Source organism: Macaca fascicularis, chromosome 5 (genome assembly GCF_037993035.2).
Source record: "Macaca fascicularis isolate 582-1 chromosome 5, T2T-MFA8v1.1".
NCBI classification, from domain to species: domain Eukaryota; kingdom Metazoa; phylum Chordata; class Mammalia; order Primates; family Cercopithecidae; genus Macaca; species Macaca fascicularis.
Genome location: NC_088379.1, coordinates 81,811,511 through 81,830,832, shown reverse-complemented (window position 1 = coordinate 81,830,832; position 19,322 = coordinate 81,811,511). Strand labels below are relative to the sequence as shown.

General features: G+C 38.6%; 1 protein-coding gene across 2 annotated transcripts in view; it reads left to right on the top strand.

The window, feature by feature from the left end:
• Positions 1-17,494, top strand: part of SPATA18 (spermatogenesis associated 18) — a 45,972-nt gene extending 28,478 nt beyond the window's left edge. Inside the window, exons 8-13 of one of the 2 annotated variants that reach the window (XM_005555305.5) lie at positions 836-994; positions 1,839-2,014; positions 4,465-4,588; positions 7,007-7,090; positions 14,741-14,786; positions 15,094-17,494. In XM_005555305.5, the coding sequence (XP_005555362.3) occupies positions 836-994; positions 1,839-2,014; positions 4,465-4,588; positions 7,007-7,090; positions 14,741-14,786; positions 15,094-15,101 (597 nt within the window). In that variant the 3' untranslated portion in view covers positions 15,102-17,494. Of the gene's footprint in view, positions 1-835; positions 995-1,838; positions 2,015-4,464; positions 5,170-7,006; positions 7,091-14,740; positions 14,787-15,093 lie in introns of those variants that run through there. The other variant, XM_045392624.3, reaches the window with a different exon arrangement.
• The last annotated feature ends 1,828 nt before the right edge of the window (positions 17,495-19,322 follow it).

The following is a 19,322-nucleotide window of genomic DNA, read 5'->3' as shown; positions in this document are numbered from 1 at the left end:
GTTCATGAGGAGAATTGTTAAATATTAAGAAACAAAACAAAACATTAGTATGAGAACAGAATTATCAGAAATACTGAATTTTATCCTGTGTTTATTCATTTAAATCAGGGGTTAGCAAACCATGATCTATGGACCATATCTGGACCTGGCTCATATTTCTAAGAGAAATGCTACTGTAAGAATGTAAGAATGTTTTTAGATTTTTAAATGGTTGTAAAAAAAAGACAGAAACTGTATGTAGTTCAACATGCATACAATATTTGCTATCTGGCTCCTTATAGAAAAATGTTTGCCATCCCCTGGTTTATATAATTAAGAACCACTTACTAAGTTAGTTAAAGCTCTATCAATGTACAGGCCACGTCTTCTGTGCATAACTGAGTTTTCCCAATGCTTACCACACCATAGGCATTTAATAAATATTTGTTGAATTAAAATATGTCAGGAAACATGTCTGAGTCTGGGTATGTGTTTATAACATGAACACTAGACTGATAATTTTCTCTTATTTCTTGACCAGTAATGTGATATTGGCATGGGCTCATAGCAGGGGATTTATTTCCTTCAATTTCCACACTGTCCTGTTTCCTGTACTCAGAATTTCTAGAACAATGGTCAACTGTCTTGATGTTAGTGAGCATGGATTATTATATGTTTATGTACTTTTCAAAATTAGAGATGTATTTTCTTCCAGATTAAAAATGTTTTTGATCAACTGTGTTTAGTTATCAGAAGATCAATATGATGTTGAAGCTTGGATTCTTTCTAATTCCTTGCTTTGGATCTCTTCATTTACCTCTTTTCACCAAAAAATTTGCTGCATTTTTATGTGCAGGAGGCATTCCATGTAGCAAAAATGGCATTCAGACATTTCAAGATCCGTGTGAGAAAATCATTGACACCATCTTACGTGGGGTCGAATGACTTTGAGAATGCTGTCTCGGATTATGTCATTTGTCATCTTGATCTGTATGATTCTCAAAGCAGTGTCAATGTAAGTGTTGGGTCTCTTATTAGGACTGGGTTACTTCTGCTGCTGCTATTTATATTGAGTACTAATAACTCAGAAATCCATCCAATATTACATATTCTATGTAATGACAAAGAAGAAAGGAACAACATTCAATTTACTTGGTAGCACCTGCCATTATTGACTGTTTCTTCCTTAAAAATATTATGGGGAAAAATTGTCTGAGTTTCTTTAGATAGGCTGTTATGGTCAGGAGATGGAATATCATAATACTTAAGAGCAAGGATTTTGGGAAAAGTAAGTATGGATTTGCTTCCTGACTGTGACACTTACTAGCTGTGTGATCTTACACATTTACTTAATCTCTGTGTGCTTTAGTTTTCTAATCTTTCAATGGGAGTAAAAATGTTCATTACCCCTAGAGTCACTGAGAACATTAAATGAAAGAAAGTAGGCAATTTGCTTAGCACAAGACTTGGCACATAGTTAACACTCAGTAAAAGCAAACTATTATAATGATTGTTACGGATTATGAACAATTCAGAGTTCTGTGTTGGCACATCATACCCTTGCCCAGAATAGAAAAATAAGGCAATGATAAATAAAAGCCACAGAAGGTTTTCTTCCTTGCTTTTTTAGGACTCTCTTGGCTTTTACTGTGTCGTTTCTACTCTGTGTCCTCTTTCCTCCTTCCCTGTGAATGGGTGGCAACATCTTTCTCCTTTTAGCACATGCACTGTTTCTCTGCTTTAACTTGTTTTGGCTCACATTCTCTTTTCCCACCTCCCATCAGTCCTAATATTCTTAGGATGTTAGAGTGTTTTTGTCATGAGCTGATAACAAAGTGATGCCATCTTTTGTTTTTCAGGATGTGATCCGAGCCATGAATGTCAATCCCAAGATTTCATTCCCTCCTGTCGTCGACTTTTGCCTTCTCAGTGACTTCATCCAGGAGATATGTTGCATTGCCTTTGCAATGCAGGCCTTAGAACCACCCCTAGATATTGCATATGGGGCAGATGGAGAAGTTTTTAATGATTGCAAGTAAGAGACAGAGGAGCAGAAGCTAAGGGATTCATCATGAGTACACTGTCTTGTCTCTTTCCTGAGAACAATTTAGGGAAAAGAACTCTGGGTGGAGAAATTAACAGACACTACCTGATTTCCAGGCCCTACCATATACTTCTCTGTATTCCAGGGCAGGACCCACTCCTGGAGTTATTTTCCATTGAACATAACGTATTGGTCTTTGGGGGAGAACTAGTGAGGACTTGGAGCCTATCTAGAACATTTTTTAAAAGAAGCTCTATAAATACAAATATGCATTACTTTCTATTGGTTTTTATTGCATTACTCAGCCCAGGATTCTCAAAGTATGATGTGTGGATCACCTGCATCAGAATTACTCAAGGTACTTGTTAAAAATACACATTCCTGGATTACATATCCTGATGTTTTATGCAGTAGGTCTAAGATGGGGCTCAGGAATCTGCAATTTAACAACCACCCAGGTGTTCCGTATGCACACTAATGTTTGAAAATTAATGCTCTTGACTCCATTGTCTAGGACCAATAGATTGCTACCAGCTTTTACAAGAGAAATATTCCCTTATAAATTAAAAGACATTAAACTAATTTAAAACATTGTATTGTGATTTCTTGAGATCACAGGATGTAGCTGGAGATTATCTGGGAAGAAATCAAGCTAGTGGTTAAGAACACAGGCTCTGGCCTCAAGCTGCTTAGGTTCAAATTTCAGCTCCACCACCTATTAGCTGTATAATGTTAGGCATGCCACCTAATTTTTCTATTTCTTACTTTCTTCTCTATCCAATGGGGGAAATAATGATGCCTACTTCCTAGGGTCATAGAAGGTTAGTTGAGATAATTCAGACAAAGCTCTTAGGATGCTGTGCATGAAGCATGAAGTGAGTGCCCAGGAAATATTCACTCTGGGTTTTTGTTCAGGTTGTAAAGTTATGCCCAGCATTCCTGCAAGTTTGCTGATGAGGGAGGATGGATAGTACCACTCAGAATCATTCACTTTCTTTCACTTATGCAAATCACAACAATAATGAACTTTCCAATTGCCTTTTGCATGTCATATTTTCTTGCCATTGCCCTGCTTCTAGTTTCTCCAACATGGATCAACTCATGGAAGAGTTGATATTAGGACATTACACTGCAGTTGGGTCTTTTTGGTTCCCTTACAGGGCACATTATCTTCATTTGTCTCCTTTATTCCTTTCTCCTTTAGAGGATTGATAATTCCACTCAGAACCATTCAACTTTTTAGTTTAAGGATTCTGCACATGTCAAAGACTTCTGTAGGGTCTCTTGCTGACATGCCTTTAACCAGAGGGAATGTGCAGCTTCTAGGGCATTCTCTGGCCTGTGTGCCTGGACATCTGTGCAGCTGGAATTGGATTTTCTAACAATGATTGGATTTGGTTCTACTTCTAGAACTTCACAGAACAAGGCTAACCCTTTTTCACCCTGGCAGCCTTTTGTGCATTTGAAAGCAATTACTCAAATCCTCCTCCTTCTGGCCTCAGGACTTCAGGTTTTCTTCATATGAAGTAGGTTTAGGACTTCTTGACAAATAGATTCATTGTCTTGGTCTGTGCACCTTTTAAAGAAAGTGAACTGACCAGCCTAGAGGGACTAACACCCTTTTTATTCTTATTCTCCATTAATTCAGCTAACTTGCAGTAGTTTTCTCTTTCTTTCTTTTTTTAGCTTTCTGACAGTGTTTATTCATTTTGAGTACTACTGAAATCTGCTGTATTTTTACTTGTACTGTGACTAAACCATATGTCTCCTCTATTTGTGCAAATACTTTTTAGACTCAATTATAGGACCTCATATGTATTTACATTTTATTTTATCTTATTAAATTCAGCTTATTGTTCCAGCTTGCTGAGCTGTTTTTAATGTCATCTTTTTTTTTTTTTTTTTTTTTTAGCTAACCACCTGCATCTTTGAGCATGTTTTCTATATTTCATACAACTTATTCATAAACATGATAACTTATCACAATATTGAGAGAGAGCCCTCAGCATCTTCCTTCGGGTTTCTGTTAATCCATTAGTTACTCCTCTTTGGATATGATCATTTAATTAGTTTCCAATCCACCTACTTAAGTTAATCATCCTCCTATATTTCTTTTATTTTGTCCAGAAAGACAACATGAAAAATTCTATGGGAAGCCTGATGGGACTTCAGTAAGTCCCCTGAATTGCAACTCTTGTAATCCTGAGAAGAGAAGGAAAACAATTAGTTTGACATGATTTGGTCTTAGTGCATCCATGCTGGGTCCCAGTTATCATTACTTCCTGTTCTAAGAGGCCACAAACATTCTTTAATAACAGAATTTGTTCTATATTTACTCGGATCTGAGCATAATACAAAATGAAAATTCACACTGATGTTTTCCCCTAGATATGCTCCATAATTGCTTAACTTCTCTTTCTTGTTTTGTGTATTGAAAACAGATACCGCCGCAGCTACGACTCGGATTTCACGGCTCCCTTAGTCCTCTATCACGTGTGGCCTGCTCTCATGGAGAATGACTGTGTCATCATGAAGGGAGAAGCTGTCACCAGGAGAGGGGCTTTTGTACGGTGGCCTTGCATAGTGACAGTTCATCCCAAGTGTTTGATTCACAAGTTCGAGAACATTTATAAACCCAGAGATTCTATAAAAGAAGTTTATAAAAAGTTGATAAGATTTCATACAAAGGAGAGGATGGAGATGATCTCGAAAAGAACTGATTCTTTTCTTTGATTTTTCCATAATTCTGCATAATTTCCTAGAAGTAATTTCTTTACTTCTTGTTTTATTTAGAAGATGGAATCAGTCATGTTTACCTCCTCCATCTTAGAATTACTATGATATTTTAAAAACAAAGCCCTTTGAAGTTATCTTGTAGGAGGATTTCCATAATCCTAAGCATTTAAAATCAATTAACTTTCAGGAAGTGATTTGCCAAATTTTTAGTGACAATTCTCTATTTTGAGAAACTGTTAATGTGCCCTGTTTTTCTCTCCTTGGTATGATGTGTATGGAGCGGGGGGATGGAGACAAAGAGAGCAGAGGAGGTGGGAGAGAGGAATGAATCAGTTTGAGAAGGTTGCTTCCTATATCCACTGGCTATAGAACGTTTTGAACCTACAGAATATTAAATACTTGCACAGCCTTTAAAATGGAGTCTTAGGTTCCATATGTGAGCCTGTGGGTGTGTACGTGTTGTAGTGGGGATTGGGTGATGGAACTGGTGGTGCTTGGATATTCTGCATAGTTTATGTTATGTAGTTTTACTCCTGCCTTTCCTAGAAAGAGTTAAGTGAAGCCCCTTAGTCCAGAATGATGTACCATCGCACAGCTGGCTGATCTCTGTTCCTGTTCTCCTTGAACTGAAAAATAGGGGAAGTGCTTTACAGCAGCTTTCATACATACAGTGGAGAAGGGGAATATTTTATTTTAAAAGAACTTAAGAAAAGGGTTTTTGTAGCTTAAAAATCCCATTACAGTGAATACTATCTTAAAATGTTTTGTTCCATAAATGTTGAGCCCTTAGCTGGGCGCAGTGGCCCACACCTGTAATCCTAGCACTTTGGGAAGCCAAGGCAGGAGGATTGTTTGAGGAGTTTGAGACAAGCCTGGGCAACATAGCAAGACCTCATCTCTACAAAAAATAAACAAATTAGCTGGGCATGGTGGTGCATACCTGTACTACCAGCTACTTGGGAGGCCGAGGAGGGAGGATTTTTTGAGCTGGAGAGGTTGAGGCTGTGTGAGCCATGATTGTGCCACTGCACTCCAGCTTAGGTGACAGAGTAAGATCCTGTCTTTTTTTTTTTTTTTTTTTTTGAGATGGAATCTCGTTCTGTTGCCCAGGCTGGAGTGCAGTGACATGATCTCAGCTCACTGCAACCTCCGCCTCCTGGGTTCAAGCGATTCTCCTGCCTCAGCCTCCTAAGTAGCTGGGATTACAGGCGCATACCACCACACCCAGCTAATTTTCATATTTTTAGTAAAGACGAGGTTTCACCATGTTGGTCAGGCTGGTCTCAAACTCCTGACCTCATGATCCACCCACCTTAGCCTCGTGAAGTGCTGGGATCAAAGGCATGAGCCACAACACCTGGCCTGAGATCCCGTCAAAAAAAAAAAAAAAAAAAAAAAGGTCGAGCCCATAGAAATATATATTGGGTTTTATTGACCTGACAGCTACACATGTTCTACAATAAAACATACTTCTTGCTCCTACAGCAGTCACTTTCTGTTAAGAAGATCTTGTCTGCAGTGCAGTTTGGAAAGGAGGGAAAAGAAATACCCGCTATTCTTATGTTTTACGTCAAATAGCAATTGTCTTTTAACTTCCTTCTTCTCTCCCATCAAGCTTATCATGAACATTTGTCCAAGCTTAAACCCTAAAACAAAATAATAGGAAGTTCTTCCTAAAACAAAGAATTTGGAAAAGAAAGGGGTTGAACTAAGGGAAATTTTAAGGATTTTACCAGTAAAATCTCATTTTAGTGAATATAGCTTTCTCCTTATTCATTTAGTTAGAAAGCAGATAGGCAGTAGTGGTGTTTCATTCATTCATCCAATGATATTTATTTATTCAGTAGTTATTTATGACCCAAACACTGTATTTATATGTTAGAGATTTAGCAATAAATAAAACATATACAAATCTCTACCCACATGGAGCTTACATTCTCCAGCACTAACAAACTCCTATGTAATTTCTAATAGCTTACTCACAAAAACATTCTACTGGAATCAAATACCAGAGTATCCCAAGGTTCATTGTAATGGGATTCTATTTAAAAAGTACCCTGAAGTTACTGCCACATATTGGGCAGCAATAAGAAGTGAAAGGAGTGTAGCTTGTGCAGATGATCAGTAATGGGCAAGTGTAATCATATCAGTAAGATTCTTACTCTGTGGGATATGCATGTTGTTTTAAGCCATGACAGTTTTCACAAACTCCTGACTATGTCTCTCTCTTTCTGTCTCTTTTTTAAGTGGAATTCGGTGCGATCTCTAAGTCGATGTCGAAGCAGGAGTTTAAGTCCCATTTGCCCCCGTAGCCAAATTGGTTTAAGCACGGTACATATCTATCTAATCATTTTTACACAAAATTCGTCTATGGTTGGCATTTTTTTTTGTTTTGTTTTTGCTTCAGCAGTACAAAAGAGATGATTATAAGTCTACAGGTGGAAAGAGAACCTGTTGCAATAATGCTAGCTCCAAACTGATTTTTATATTACTGTAGGTGAAAGAATTTATTATTCTAGAAAGAAGTAGAGGTAGTTTTATCTTTCTTTCTTAGTTCAAGGAATAGTAGATTTTATGTATTTCATAGTTTTATTTTTATCTTTGGATGAAATGGGCTATTAGATATCAGATAGTGGACTAAAGAGTGAATGGGATACCTTGGTCAACTGATCTTGGAACAAGTCCCTGGTTCCTCTAGAAATTTGTGTATGAGTTTGGAGAAATTGCTCAGATGGTCTGGATTTCAATACCTTATAAATGGCATTGCAGGTATTAATATATCTTCAACTTCAAATTAGAAAAAATAAGGTTTTTTGTGTGTATTAGTTTTTGGAAAGATTGCTAATACTTCTGTTAAAGAACAAAAGAACAGCAAAAACATCATGAAAACTATGAAGATAACATCCCTAAAAACATGATTACGGGCTGAGTAGGGTCGCCCACACCTGTAACTCTAGCACTTTCACAGGGTGAGGTGGGAGGATTGTTTGAGCCCAGGAGTTTGAGACCAGCTATGGCAACATGGTGAAACATCGTCCCTACAAAACAAAACAAAAATCCTCCCCAAAATTAGCTGGGCATAACAAAAAACTCCCCCGCAAATTAGCCAGGTATGGTGGCATGTACCTGTAGTCCCAGCTACTTCGGAGGCTGAGCTGGGAGGATCACCTGATCCCAGGGAGGTCGAGGCTGCAGTGAGCTGTGATTGTACCACATTGCACTCTAGCCTGGGTGAGAGAGTGAGACCCTGTCTTAAACAAAACAAAACAACCCCCCCAAAACAATTTAAAAAATTATGATGCACCACTAATAATTTATTCAACACATATTTAGTCAGTGCCTTTTGAATACAGGGTTAGAACAAGACATGTGGGCAACAGGAAGGCTAACAATGTGCTGTTCCCCAAATAATAATTATTAAAATATTTGTTCAACCTTGTTTTAGAGAGAGTAGTAGAGAAGGAGAATCACATTCGGCAACCCCACATACTTTTCTGAAACTGCTTCTAGCATGCAGCTGTAGCCCCAACGTTGCAAAACTTCCTCAGCAAAACAAAAACAAAACCAAAAACTCCACAGTTGATGAGACTCAGCTTCCTTACTGACTTTTTTCTTTTTTTTATACTTTTAAGTTCTGGGTTATATGTGAAGAACATGCAGTTTTGTTACATAGGTATACACGTGCCCTGGTGGCTTGCTGTACCCATCAACCCGTCGCCTACATTAGGTATTTCTCCTAATGTTATCCCTCCCCTAGACCCCTACTCCCCGACAGGCCCCAGTGTGTGATGTTCCCCTCGCTGTGTCCATGTGTTCTCATTGTTCAACTCCCACTTATGAGTGAGAACATGCAGTGTTTGGTTTTCTGATCTTGTGATAGTTTGCTGAGAATGATGGTTTCCAGCTTCATCCATGTCCCTGCAAAGGACATAAACTCATACTTTTTATGGCTGCATAGTATTCTGTGGTGTATATGTCCCACATTTTCTTAATCCATTCTATCATTGATGGATATTTTGGGTTGGTTTCAAGTCTTTGTTTTTGTGAGTAGTGCCGCAATAAATGTATGGGTTCATGTGTCTTTACAGTAGAATGATTTATGATCATTTAGGTGTATGCCCAGTAATGGGATTGCTGGGTCAAATGGTATTTCTAGTTCCAGATCCTTGAGGAATTGCCACAATCTCTTCCACAATGGTTGAACTAATTTATACTCCCACCAACAGTGTAAAAGCGTTCCTATTTTTCCACAACCTCTCCAGGATGTGTTGTTTCCTGACTTTTTAATGATTGCCATTCTAACTGGCGTGAGATGGTATCTCATTGTGGTTTTGATGTGCATTTCTCTAATGATCAGTGATGATGAGCTTGTTTTTCATATGTCTGTTGGCTGCATAAATGTCTTCTTTGGAGAAGTGTCTGTTCATATCCTTCACCCACTTTTTGATGGGGTTGTTTTTTTTCTTGTAAATTTGTTTAAGTTCTTTGTAGATCCTGGATATTAGCTCTTTGTCAGATGGAGAGACTGCAAACATTTCCTCCCATTCTGTAGGTTGCCTGTTCACTCTAATGATAGTTTCTTTTGCTGTGCAAAGGCTCTTTAGTTTATTAGATCCCATTTGTTAATTTTGGCTTTGCCCATGCCTATGTCCTGAAGGGTATTGTCCAGGTTTTCTTCTAGGATTTTTGTGGTCCTAGGTCTTACATTTAAGTGTTTGGTCCATCTTTAGTTGATTTTGGTAAAAGGTATAAGGAAGGGGTCCAGTTTCGGTTTTCTGCATATGGCTAACCAGTTTTCACGACACCATTTATTAAATAGGGAATCTTTTCCCCATTGCTTTTTTTTTGTCATGTTTGTCAAAGATCAGATGGTTGTAGCTGTGAGGTTTTATTTCTGAGGCCTTTGTTCTGTTCCATTGGTCTATATATCTGTTTTGGTACAAGTACCATGCTTGGTTACTATAGCCTTGTAGTACAGTTTGAAGTTGAGTAGCATGATGCCTCCAGCTTTGTTCTTCTTGCCCAGGATTTTCTTGGCTAGGAGGGCTCTTTTTTGGTTCCATATGAAATTTAAAGTAGTTTTTTCCAATTATGTGAAGAAAGTCAGTGGTAGCTTGATGGGGATAGCATTGAATCTATAAATTACTTTGGACAGTATGGCCATTTTCACGATATTGACTCTTCCTATCCATGAGCATGGAATGTTTTTCCATTTGTTTGTGTCCTCTCTGATTTCCTTAAGCAGTGGTTGGTAGTTCTTCTTGAAGAGGTCTTTCACATCCCTTGTAAGTTGTATTTCTAGGTATTTTATTCTCTTAGTAGCAATTGTGAAAGTGAGTTCACTCATGATTTGGCTCTCTGTTTGTCTGTTATTGGTGTATAGGAATGCTTGTGATTTTTACTCATTGATTTTGTATCCTGAGACTTTGCTGAAGTTGCTTATCAGGTTAAGGAGGTTTTGGGCTGAGATGATGGGGTTTTCTAAATATACAATCATGTCATCTGCAAACAGAGACAATTTGACTTCCTCTTTTCCTAATTGAATACCCTTTATTTCTTTCTCTTGCCTGATTGCCCTGGCCAGAACTTCCAACACTATGTTGAATAGTAGTGGTGAGAGAAGGCATCCTTGTCTTGTGCCGGTTTTCAAAGGGAGTGCTTCCAGTTTTTACCATTCAGCATGATACTGACTGTGGGTTTGTCATAAATAGCTCTTATTATTTTGTGATATGTTCCATAGATACCTAGTTTATTGAGAGTTTTTAGCATGAAGGGGTGTTGAATTTTATCGAAGGTCTTTTCTGCATCTATTGAGATAATCATGTGGGTTTTGTCATTGGTTCTGTTTATGTGATGGATTACGTTTGTTGATTTGCATATGTTGAACCAGCCTTGCATCCCAGGAATGAGGCCAGCTTGATCATGGTGGATAAGGTTTTGATGTGCTGCTGGATTCGGTTTGCCAGTATTTTATTGTGGATTTTCGCATCGACGTTCATCATATTGGCCTGAAATTTTCTTTTTTTGTTGTGTCTCTTTCAGGTTTTGGTATCAGGATGATGCTGGCCTCATAAAACGAGTTAGGGAGGATTCCCTCTTTTTCTATTGTTTGGAATAGTTTCAGAAGGAGTGCTACCAGCTCCTCTTTGTACCTCTGCTGTGAATCCATCTGGTCCTGGACTTTTTTTGGTTGGTAGGCTATTAATTAGTGCCTCACTTTCAGAACTTGTTATTGGTCTATTTAGGGATTCAACTTCTTTCTGGCTTAGACTTGGGAGGGTGTATGTGTCCAAGAATTTATCCATTTCTTCTAGAATTTCTAGTTTATTTGTGAAGAGGAGTTTATAGTATTCTCTAATGGTAGTCTGTATTTCTGTGGGATCAGTGATGATATCCCCTTTATCATTTTTTATTGCATCTATTTGATTCTTCTCTCTTTTCTTCTTTATTAGTCTGGCTAGCAGTATATCTATTTTGTTGATTAAAAAAAAACAGCTCCTGGATTCATTGATTTTTTGAAGAGTTTTTCATGTCTCTGTGTCCTTCAGTTCTACTCTGATCTTACTTGTTTCATGTCTTCACGAAGTTCTTGTGCTGTGTTCAGCTCCATCAAGTCATTTATGTTCTTTTCTACATTGATTATTCTAGTTAGCAATTCGTCTAACCTTTTATCAAGATTCTTAGCTTCCTTGCATTGGGTTAGAACGTGCTCCTTTAGCTTGGAGTTGTTTGTTATTACCCACATTCTGAAGCCTGCTTCTGTCAGTTCATCACATTCATTCTCCATCCAGTTTTATTCCCTTGCTGGCGAGGAGTTGTGATCCTTTGGAGGAAGAAAGGCATTCTGGTTTTTGGAATTTTCAGCCTTTTGCACTGGTTTTTCTCCATCTTTGTGGATTTATCTACCTTTGGTCTTTGATATTGGTGACCTTTGGATGGAGCCTTTGAGTGGACGTACTAATCCTTTCTGTTTGTTTCTTTGCCTTTTAACACTCAGGTCCCTCTGCTGTCAGCCTGCTGGAGTTTGCTGGAGGTCCACTTCTGACCCTCTTTGCCTGGGTATCACCAGCAGAGGTTGCAGAGCAGCAAAGATTGCTGCCTGTTCTTTCCTCTAGAAGCTTCGATCTAGAGTGGCATCTGCCAGATGCCAGCCATAGCTCTCCTGTATGAGGTGTCTGTTGGCCCCAGTTGGGAGGTGTCTCCCAGTCAGTATACACAGGAGTCAGGGCTCCACTTGAGAAGGCAGACTGACCCTTAGCAGAGCTCAAATGCTGTGCTGGGAGGTTCCTTGCTCTCTTCAGAGTCATCAGGCAGGGATGCTTAAGTCTGCTATAAGCCCCTGACTAGGGCTGCTGCCTTTTTTACAGAGATGTCCTGTCCAAAGAGGAGCAATCTGCCAGTCTGACCACAGCAGCCTTGCTGAACTGCAGTGTGCTCCACCCAGTTTGAACGTCCCAGCAGCTTTGTTTACACTGTGTCCATAAAACCGTCTACTCTAGTCTCAGCAATGGCGGACACCCCTCCCGCCACCAAGCTTGACTGTCCCAGGTGGATCTCAGATTGCTGCTGTGCTGGCAGCCAGAATTTCAAGCTAGTGGATCTTAGTTTCCTGGGCTCGGTGGGGGTGGGACCCGCTGAGCCAGACCCCTTGGCTCCCTCGCTTCATCGCCCCCTTTCCAGGGGAGTAAATGGTTCTGTCCCCCTGGTGTGCCAGACGCCACTGGAGTATGAAAAACAAACAAACAAACAAAAGCCCCTGCAGCTAGTTTGGTGTCTGCCCAATTGGCTGCCCGGTTTTGTGCTTGAAACCCAGGGCCCTGGTGAGGTAGTCACTGGAGAAAATCGCCTGGTTTGCGGGTTGCGAAGACCGTGGGACAAGCGCAGTATCTGTGCCCGAGTTCCTCAGGCTCAGACCCTGAGGCTTCCCTTGGGTAGGGGGAGTATTCCCTGGCCTTTTGCACTTCCCAGGTGAGGCGACGCCCCACCATGCTTCGGCTCGCCCTCCGCGGGCTACACCCTCGGTCCAACCAGTCCCAATGAAATGAACTGGGTACCTCAGTTGGAAATGCAGAAATCACTTGCCTTCTGTGTTGATCTCGCTGGGTGCTGCAGACCAGTGTTATTCCTATTTGGCCATCTTGAATCTCCTCCCCCTTACTGACTTTAATGAGCATCTGTAGTGACTCCCCCATGCTCCTTATTATACATCCTTTCTGGATCTGATGGATGCTAGATTTGGGAGGGACACAAAAATGGCAAAAACATGTTATCTTCTCTGAATAGACCTTAATATAGGAAGATCACGAGATTGTGTCTTTTGCAGGAACATGGATGGAGCTGGAGGTCATTATCTTTAGCAAACTAACACAGGAACAGAAAACAAAATACCTTTCTCACTTATAAGTTGGCACTAAATGATGAGAACACATGTACACAAAGAGGGAACAGCAGACACTGGGGCTCACCAGAGAGTGGATGGTGGGAGGAGGGAGAGGATCGGGAAAAATAACTAATCAGTACTAGGCTTAATATTTGGGTGATGAAAATCTTTCCAAAAATCCCCCATGGCAAGGTTTTACCAATATAACAAACCTGCAGATGTACCCCTAAACTTAAAAAGAAAAATAAAGTATAGGAAAGAGAAAGATTATTATGATTTAAACAGATTAGCTGAATGTGATACAGTCAACAAATCAATACATCCATACTATGATACAATATGATAGTCAATAAAAGAAGCAGAAAGGGCTAGAGTCATTAGATGAGATAGAGATTCCTCCCAGATTTGATCATGAAGAAGGCATTCATGGGGGAGGTAGTATTTAATTTGGTGTTTTAGAATGGATGGCTTTCAATGGGCTAGGAAATTGGGAAGGAATATTCAGGTGAAGAAAATGACCTAAAAAATGATAGGCAAATGGAAAAGTCATGCATCTAACACAATCCTTTTGCTCTTGGAGATTTCATATAGCTTCATTATCCTTTTTCATGAGTAAGTATTTATGGTAAGTAAAAGCAAAACAATAGTGCAGTTAGTGGACTGTTAAATAAAAAGGAAACCTTGGGAGCGTGATACTGAGAGAACCACAATTCCCCATTCTAAGGGGAAATGGCATATCAGAAGAAAATACCATTAGATACTTATTGTGCAATAGCCATGGCAAATTCTAACTCCGAAATCCCATTGAAAGGCTTATTCATAGGCAATGTCCTCTGTGAGAATCCCTTATACCTTCTCTTTCTTATGTTGTGCTCAGAAAGAACACATTAATTTAAACTTTAGATGAGAATAAAATCTAATTTCAAAGGTGTGACTGCAGCCAACTTTCTATCTGTTTCCATCATCCCCTTGCCACAACAAAACTGGGTATACCTGAAAAATAAAATGCAAATATTTTTGGTTAGTCAGGTTTATTTTTGCTTATGTGGGGTCTTGATTCATTCAGAATGGATTCCATCTTTATCAGCATCTATTTATCTAGAGTGTTTGAAAGCTCAGAGGAAGGATGATGCTTGTAGCCACTTACTCCTGATCGGCTATGTCAGAGACTTGTGGTTCCAGTGCAGTACCTTCTACTTAGTGAAAGTAAAGATGAGATTTGAAAGATGATGATTTTCTGGTTGCCTGGTGACCCTTCTTAATAGAGCAGAGTTTATGACTTATAATTTTTATAAAGGATCTTCCAGAGATTATATCATCATTTTAGCTTTAATTTGTGAGATTTGACTTCAGTATGGCTGCTCTTAGGCCAATGAACCCAGCTTTTAACTAATAATATAATTTAAACCAAATTGAGTGTTCACATACTTCAGAAGTCTAAAAAGAATTACAATAGTCAACCTTAGGGTGAAAAATCATAGTGCTAAAGTGCCTCAGAGCAAGCTATTTGGTTGGTTTTAGGGGAAAAAAATATGCCAAAAGAATTAATCTTTTGAGCTCTATCTACTGTGTAATTCACATTATTCTTTTACATTTTCCAGATGTCTCGAAGTCGGAGTCCTTCTCCAATAAGATGTGGATTGCCAAGTAAGTGGGATTAGTTCAGATGGATCAAATTTTCTGCTTTTTAATACTCCTTCTAGTACTTAGCACTGAGCAGCAAAATGAATGTTTTGCTTCCTAGGGAGCATCATTTTCTTGCTCCTCACACCTTTCATGTCTGGGCCTCTGGCTGATAGTACCTTGGCAGGACCCATGGGTCATGTAGAAGGAGCTTCCAACCAAGAGGCTTCATTGCCATAAACCTAGATTAACTGCCTCTTTCATTTAGGTGCTTCCAAAAGAAAATTGAAGAAAGTGACCATAATAATGAACTGTTTATTTTTCTCCCTAGGATTTTAAAACCACCAGACCTGCTCCTTTAACCCAGTGTGTGGAAACAGCTGCCTTCTCCGGTGCCTCCATCTGCCTTCTGTGTCTGCCTCAGACCTCACTTAAGATAATGTCAAAAGACAATTCTGTGTATCGCTCCACACAGAGAGTTAAATGTTTTGGCTTGACACATGTGTAACTTTAGATATATTGCATTCTATTTTATTTTATAGATACTAATTCCATTAATTTCATAAAAATGATTGTATAGGCATTTAGGATCATATTCATTCGAAGCAAAGTCCATTACAAAGGGTCAGGATTTCCATCCCAAAACACTAGGCTCTTTTATGGGAACTATGTGAACTGAAGTGGAAAGCGTTTACCATGCTGAGGCTAAAAGAAAAGATGAATCATTTTAGTTTGTAGATGGATCATTAAGTGTAATTGTTGGTATCAGCTTTAGCTCAAAACCAGTATTAAGTGTTTCAGTTTCCTTTTAAGGTTTGGAAGAGAGCCCTAATCTCAGGTTGGGGAGCTCATGTTAGTAGCAGTGACTTAAGGCTAAGTGTACAAGATAATTTAAGATATATTTTCTTTATATATTAGCCCACTAATTATATTTATTAGTTGTCTTGTTTTTCTGTTCTGATTTTGAGAGTGCCCAATTTGGTTTAGTTGAGCAATGAATGTCAAAGCTACTTAGTTGAGAAAATTTCCTCGTTCCATAAATGTAGAACAGTGATTTGATTAGAAGCCAGCATTGAGATAAATGTTGATTACCTCATGCATATCTCCTGGGAATATTTCAAACTGTTTTAATGCGTGTGTTATATATAAAAGTTTCTTGGGACATGCTCTTCATCTGTTCTACCTAGTTATTTGAAAATTCAGACCTGTTGAACTCTATCTGATGAAAACTATTTAAACTCAAGGCCCAAACTAGGGGCAGCATTTACTGATATTAAATTGAGTATATATCCCTTGACTTCTTCACTGTCAAATACTTTTGAAACTTCACGTTCGAAATGAGAATAGAATGCTGCTTTCTTGCAATAAGTAATGTTCTTTCTGCCTTTTTTCACTTTTAAGCCAGCCTTAAACACAAGCCTCACAAACATCTACTTTCTCCATATACCTTTGAGAGAGACATTGAATTGGCCTCAGCTCAGTTTTGCATAAGCTCAGTGCCAGAACCAGTACCTGATGCTTTTCAGGTGAAAACAAAACAAACAGCTTATCTAAAGCACCTTACCCCAGTGCTGGAGGTTTGTGGGGCCTCTTCAGTGCCTGCCCCTTGAGTCTAATGGTCACCACCTCATTCTGAAGTATGAGTTGAATTTTTTGCCCTCTTTGCATATTTACATAGTCATCACTTTGAAGCAATGCAGTGTGCTGGAAGGAGCACTATCTGCCTAGGTAACTACTAGTCATGACTTGGTCATCAGCTTGCTTTGTGGCATTGAACAAGTTACTTCACTTCTCTGAGTCTTGTTTTTATCATAGGGTGAGGAGGTTGGATACTATTAGTGCCTCTCTTAACCCTACAGACTCAATGTTCCCTTTTATAACAAGTGTTTTATTCTGAATATGAAATGAAAATCAAAGTTAATATAATCATTTTTGTGCACATATAATTTTAAGCAATGAACATAGTACCCTAACTATAATATAAAGCAGAAAAAAGAAGGCAATTTTTAATAAAATAAAATTTATTTCAATAAAAAAGCTTGTGTATAACCACTCTGGAAGAAAAAATTAAGTCATTAGATGGCTGAACCTGAGTGTAGAGCCACCAGCTACAAATGAAGAAAAATGTGTGTATTGGCAACAGAAAATCATGGTGTTGTCATTGGATGTGACTTTCTGAAGTGGTGGGAAACTCTTGCTGACGTTTTAAACAAGAAAAACTTATAGTCTTGCCCTGATTTACACAGTGGTCGCATTTCTGGAAATTTCAAGTATATATTAAAACCATGAAACAGTTACTGTGTGTTATATGTTAAAAGGTCCTCACTAATATCTCACTAAGTAATGAGAATGCCTACATACCAGATTTTTTTTTCAGGAGCCAAGCACATATTCTGACTTGGAAAAAGGCACAGGTAGCTCACTTTATTTGCTTTCTACCCTGCCTGGCCACTTGCTGTTTCTTAAGTTTCTAATTTGAGCTGTAACTACACAAGGAAAGCTAAATAGTCTGGAAAATTTTTGGAAAGAATCCACAGAGCCAAAGGAGACTGACTGACCTATACTCATTTTATCTGGGGATGTACCTTACCCTTAGAGACTTCAAAAAATGAAAAGCTCTTATTTTGTAACCTGGGTAAATGTTAGTTTCTATTTTCGGCTTAACATCTAATAATAACATTTAAAAAGTGCTTTTGTAACTATTAGTTATTTGCAATAAAATGCTTTCCTTCCACAGTCCCAAGTTCAATGATGTCCTTTACCCATCTATAATCTCTGTATTCATCCATTTTCACACTGCTATAAAGAGCTACTTAGACTGAGTAATTTATAAAGAAAGAGGTTTTTTAATTGACTCATAATGCCACACGGCTGGGAAGCCTCAGGAAACTTACAGTCATGGCATAAGGTAAAGGAGAAACAAGTGCCTTCTTCACAAGGTGGCAGGAGAGAGAGGCAAGGAGGGAACTGCCAAGCACTTTTAAACCATCATATCTTGTGAGAACTCACTATCACGAGAACAGCATGGGGGAAACTGCCCCCATGATCCAGTCACCTCCCACCAGGTCCCTCCCTCGACACATGGAGATTACAATTTGAGATGAGATTTGGATGGGGATACAGAACCAAACCATATCAATGTCTGTGGCCCAAACCAGGACCATAAATTCATTCAGAAATACTTACTGCACTCTGCTCTGAGGAAGACCATGGGATTGCTGCAATTCCATATTGTAGCCTTAATTGCTAGCTATATTTTATTCACAGCTCATTATCATGTTCAAGACACTTTCTCTGAGTAGTGTTTTACCATTTTTGTGGAGCTTTCACTTACATTATTTCACTTACCACAGCAATCTAAGTGTGTCAACTTTATATGTAAAGAACCTGTTCATCCAATACACTATTCAGTCTTGTTCCAAGACTGACTTTTATTTCAGAATGAGATTCTATCCTGTTCTTTTTGTTTCTTCATGACATACAGTATCAGTTTTTCTATTTATTGATTGTTCATTTATTCATTCATAATCTTATTGAATACCTCCTCTGTGCTACCCATAATATACACTTCCAGGGATATAGTGGTGGACAAGGCTCTGGTTTTTATGGAGTTTTATGTCATGTCCAGTTGCATTCCTTGATGATTTTTGTGTCATAGAGAGCAGATACGATGGAAGAAATAAATAAAATAAAAGTATAGCAAAATTAAAAGAGAAAATGTTATACATCAGTTGAAGGATTTAAATACATGAATTTATGGAGCAAATACCTGTACATAAAAAACTTTGAAAAGTAATAGTAGAAAAATAGTACAATGAAGTACAAAATAGAGTGTAACTCAATTATGTCAGCCACAGGTGAATTACTCAGTCCTTTAACAAAGATTTATTAAGCCTATAATCCTAGGATCATTAATAATAAAATGAGTGTAGGGAGAAGGACAGGCTCATAAGATCAATTCTTGCACCTCCCATGACCAGAGCTGGGTGCTCCACCTGCTGTATTCCTAAGTAAATGCAATTTGCAGGTCATTCTAATTTCCTTTTAAGTACTCCACAAATCCTTCATGAGGTGAATTGCTGCCAATAGCATTCTATAACGTTTGGGTTGAGTGGAAGATTTCTTAGTAGTATTGCTTTGAATAATTTCATGCCTATAATTAAAGGCAAGGTGCTGTGGAGCTTTTTAAGCAACTAATGTTACACACCACATGAAGTCATTGAAACATGAGCCCAGGAGCCCCTATAGGTAAGTGACATTCAGTATATGCCACTTAAATACCAAAGCAGTGAAGTGCATTGGCCTTACTTAATACAGCATGGGCAGAGTCCTTAAAAATAAAGCAGGAGCTAATTTTCTTATTTCAAAATGAAATGCAATGGGACAATTTTACTCTTAAAAAACTGCCTACTGGGTGTCAGCATGAACATCGTACTTTCTATAGTATTATTGACAACTGCCTATCAACACCAAGCAGCTATCTCTATTCTTTGCTGGGTAAGCAATAAATGAATGTAATAAATGGTTATGTTACAGGTTTATTTCAATGTAGTTTAAGCC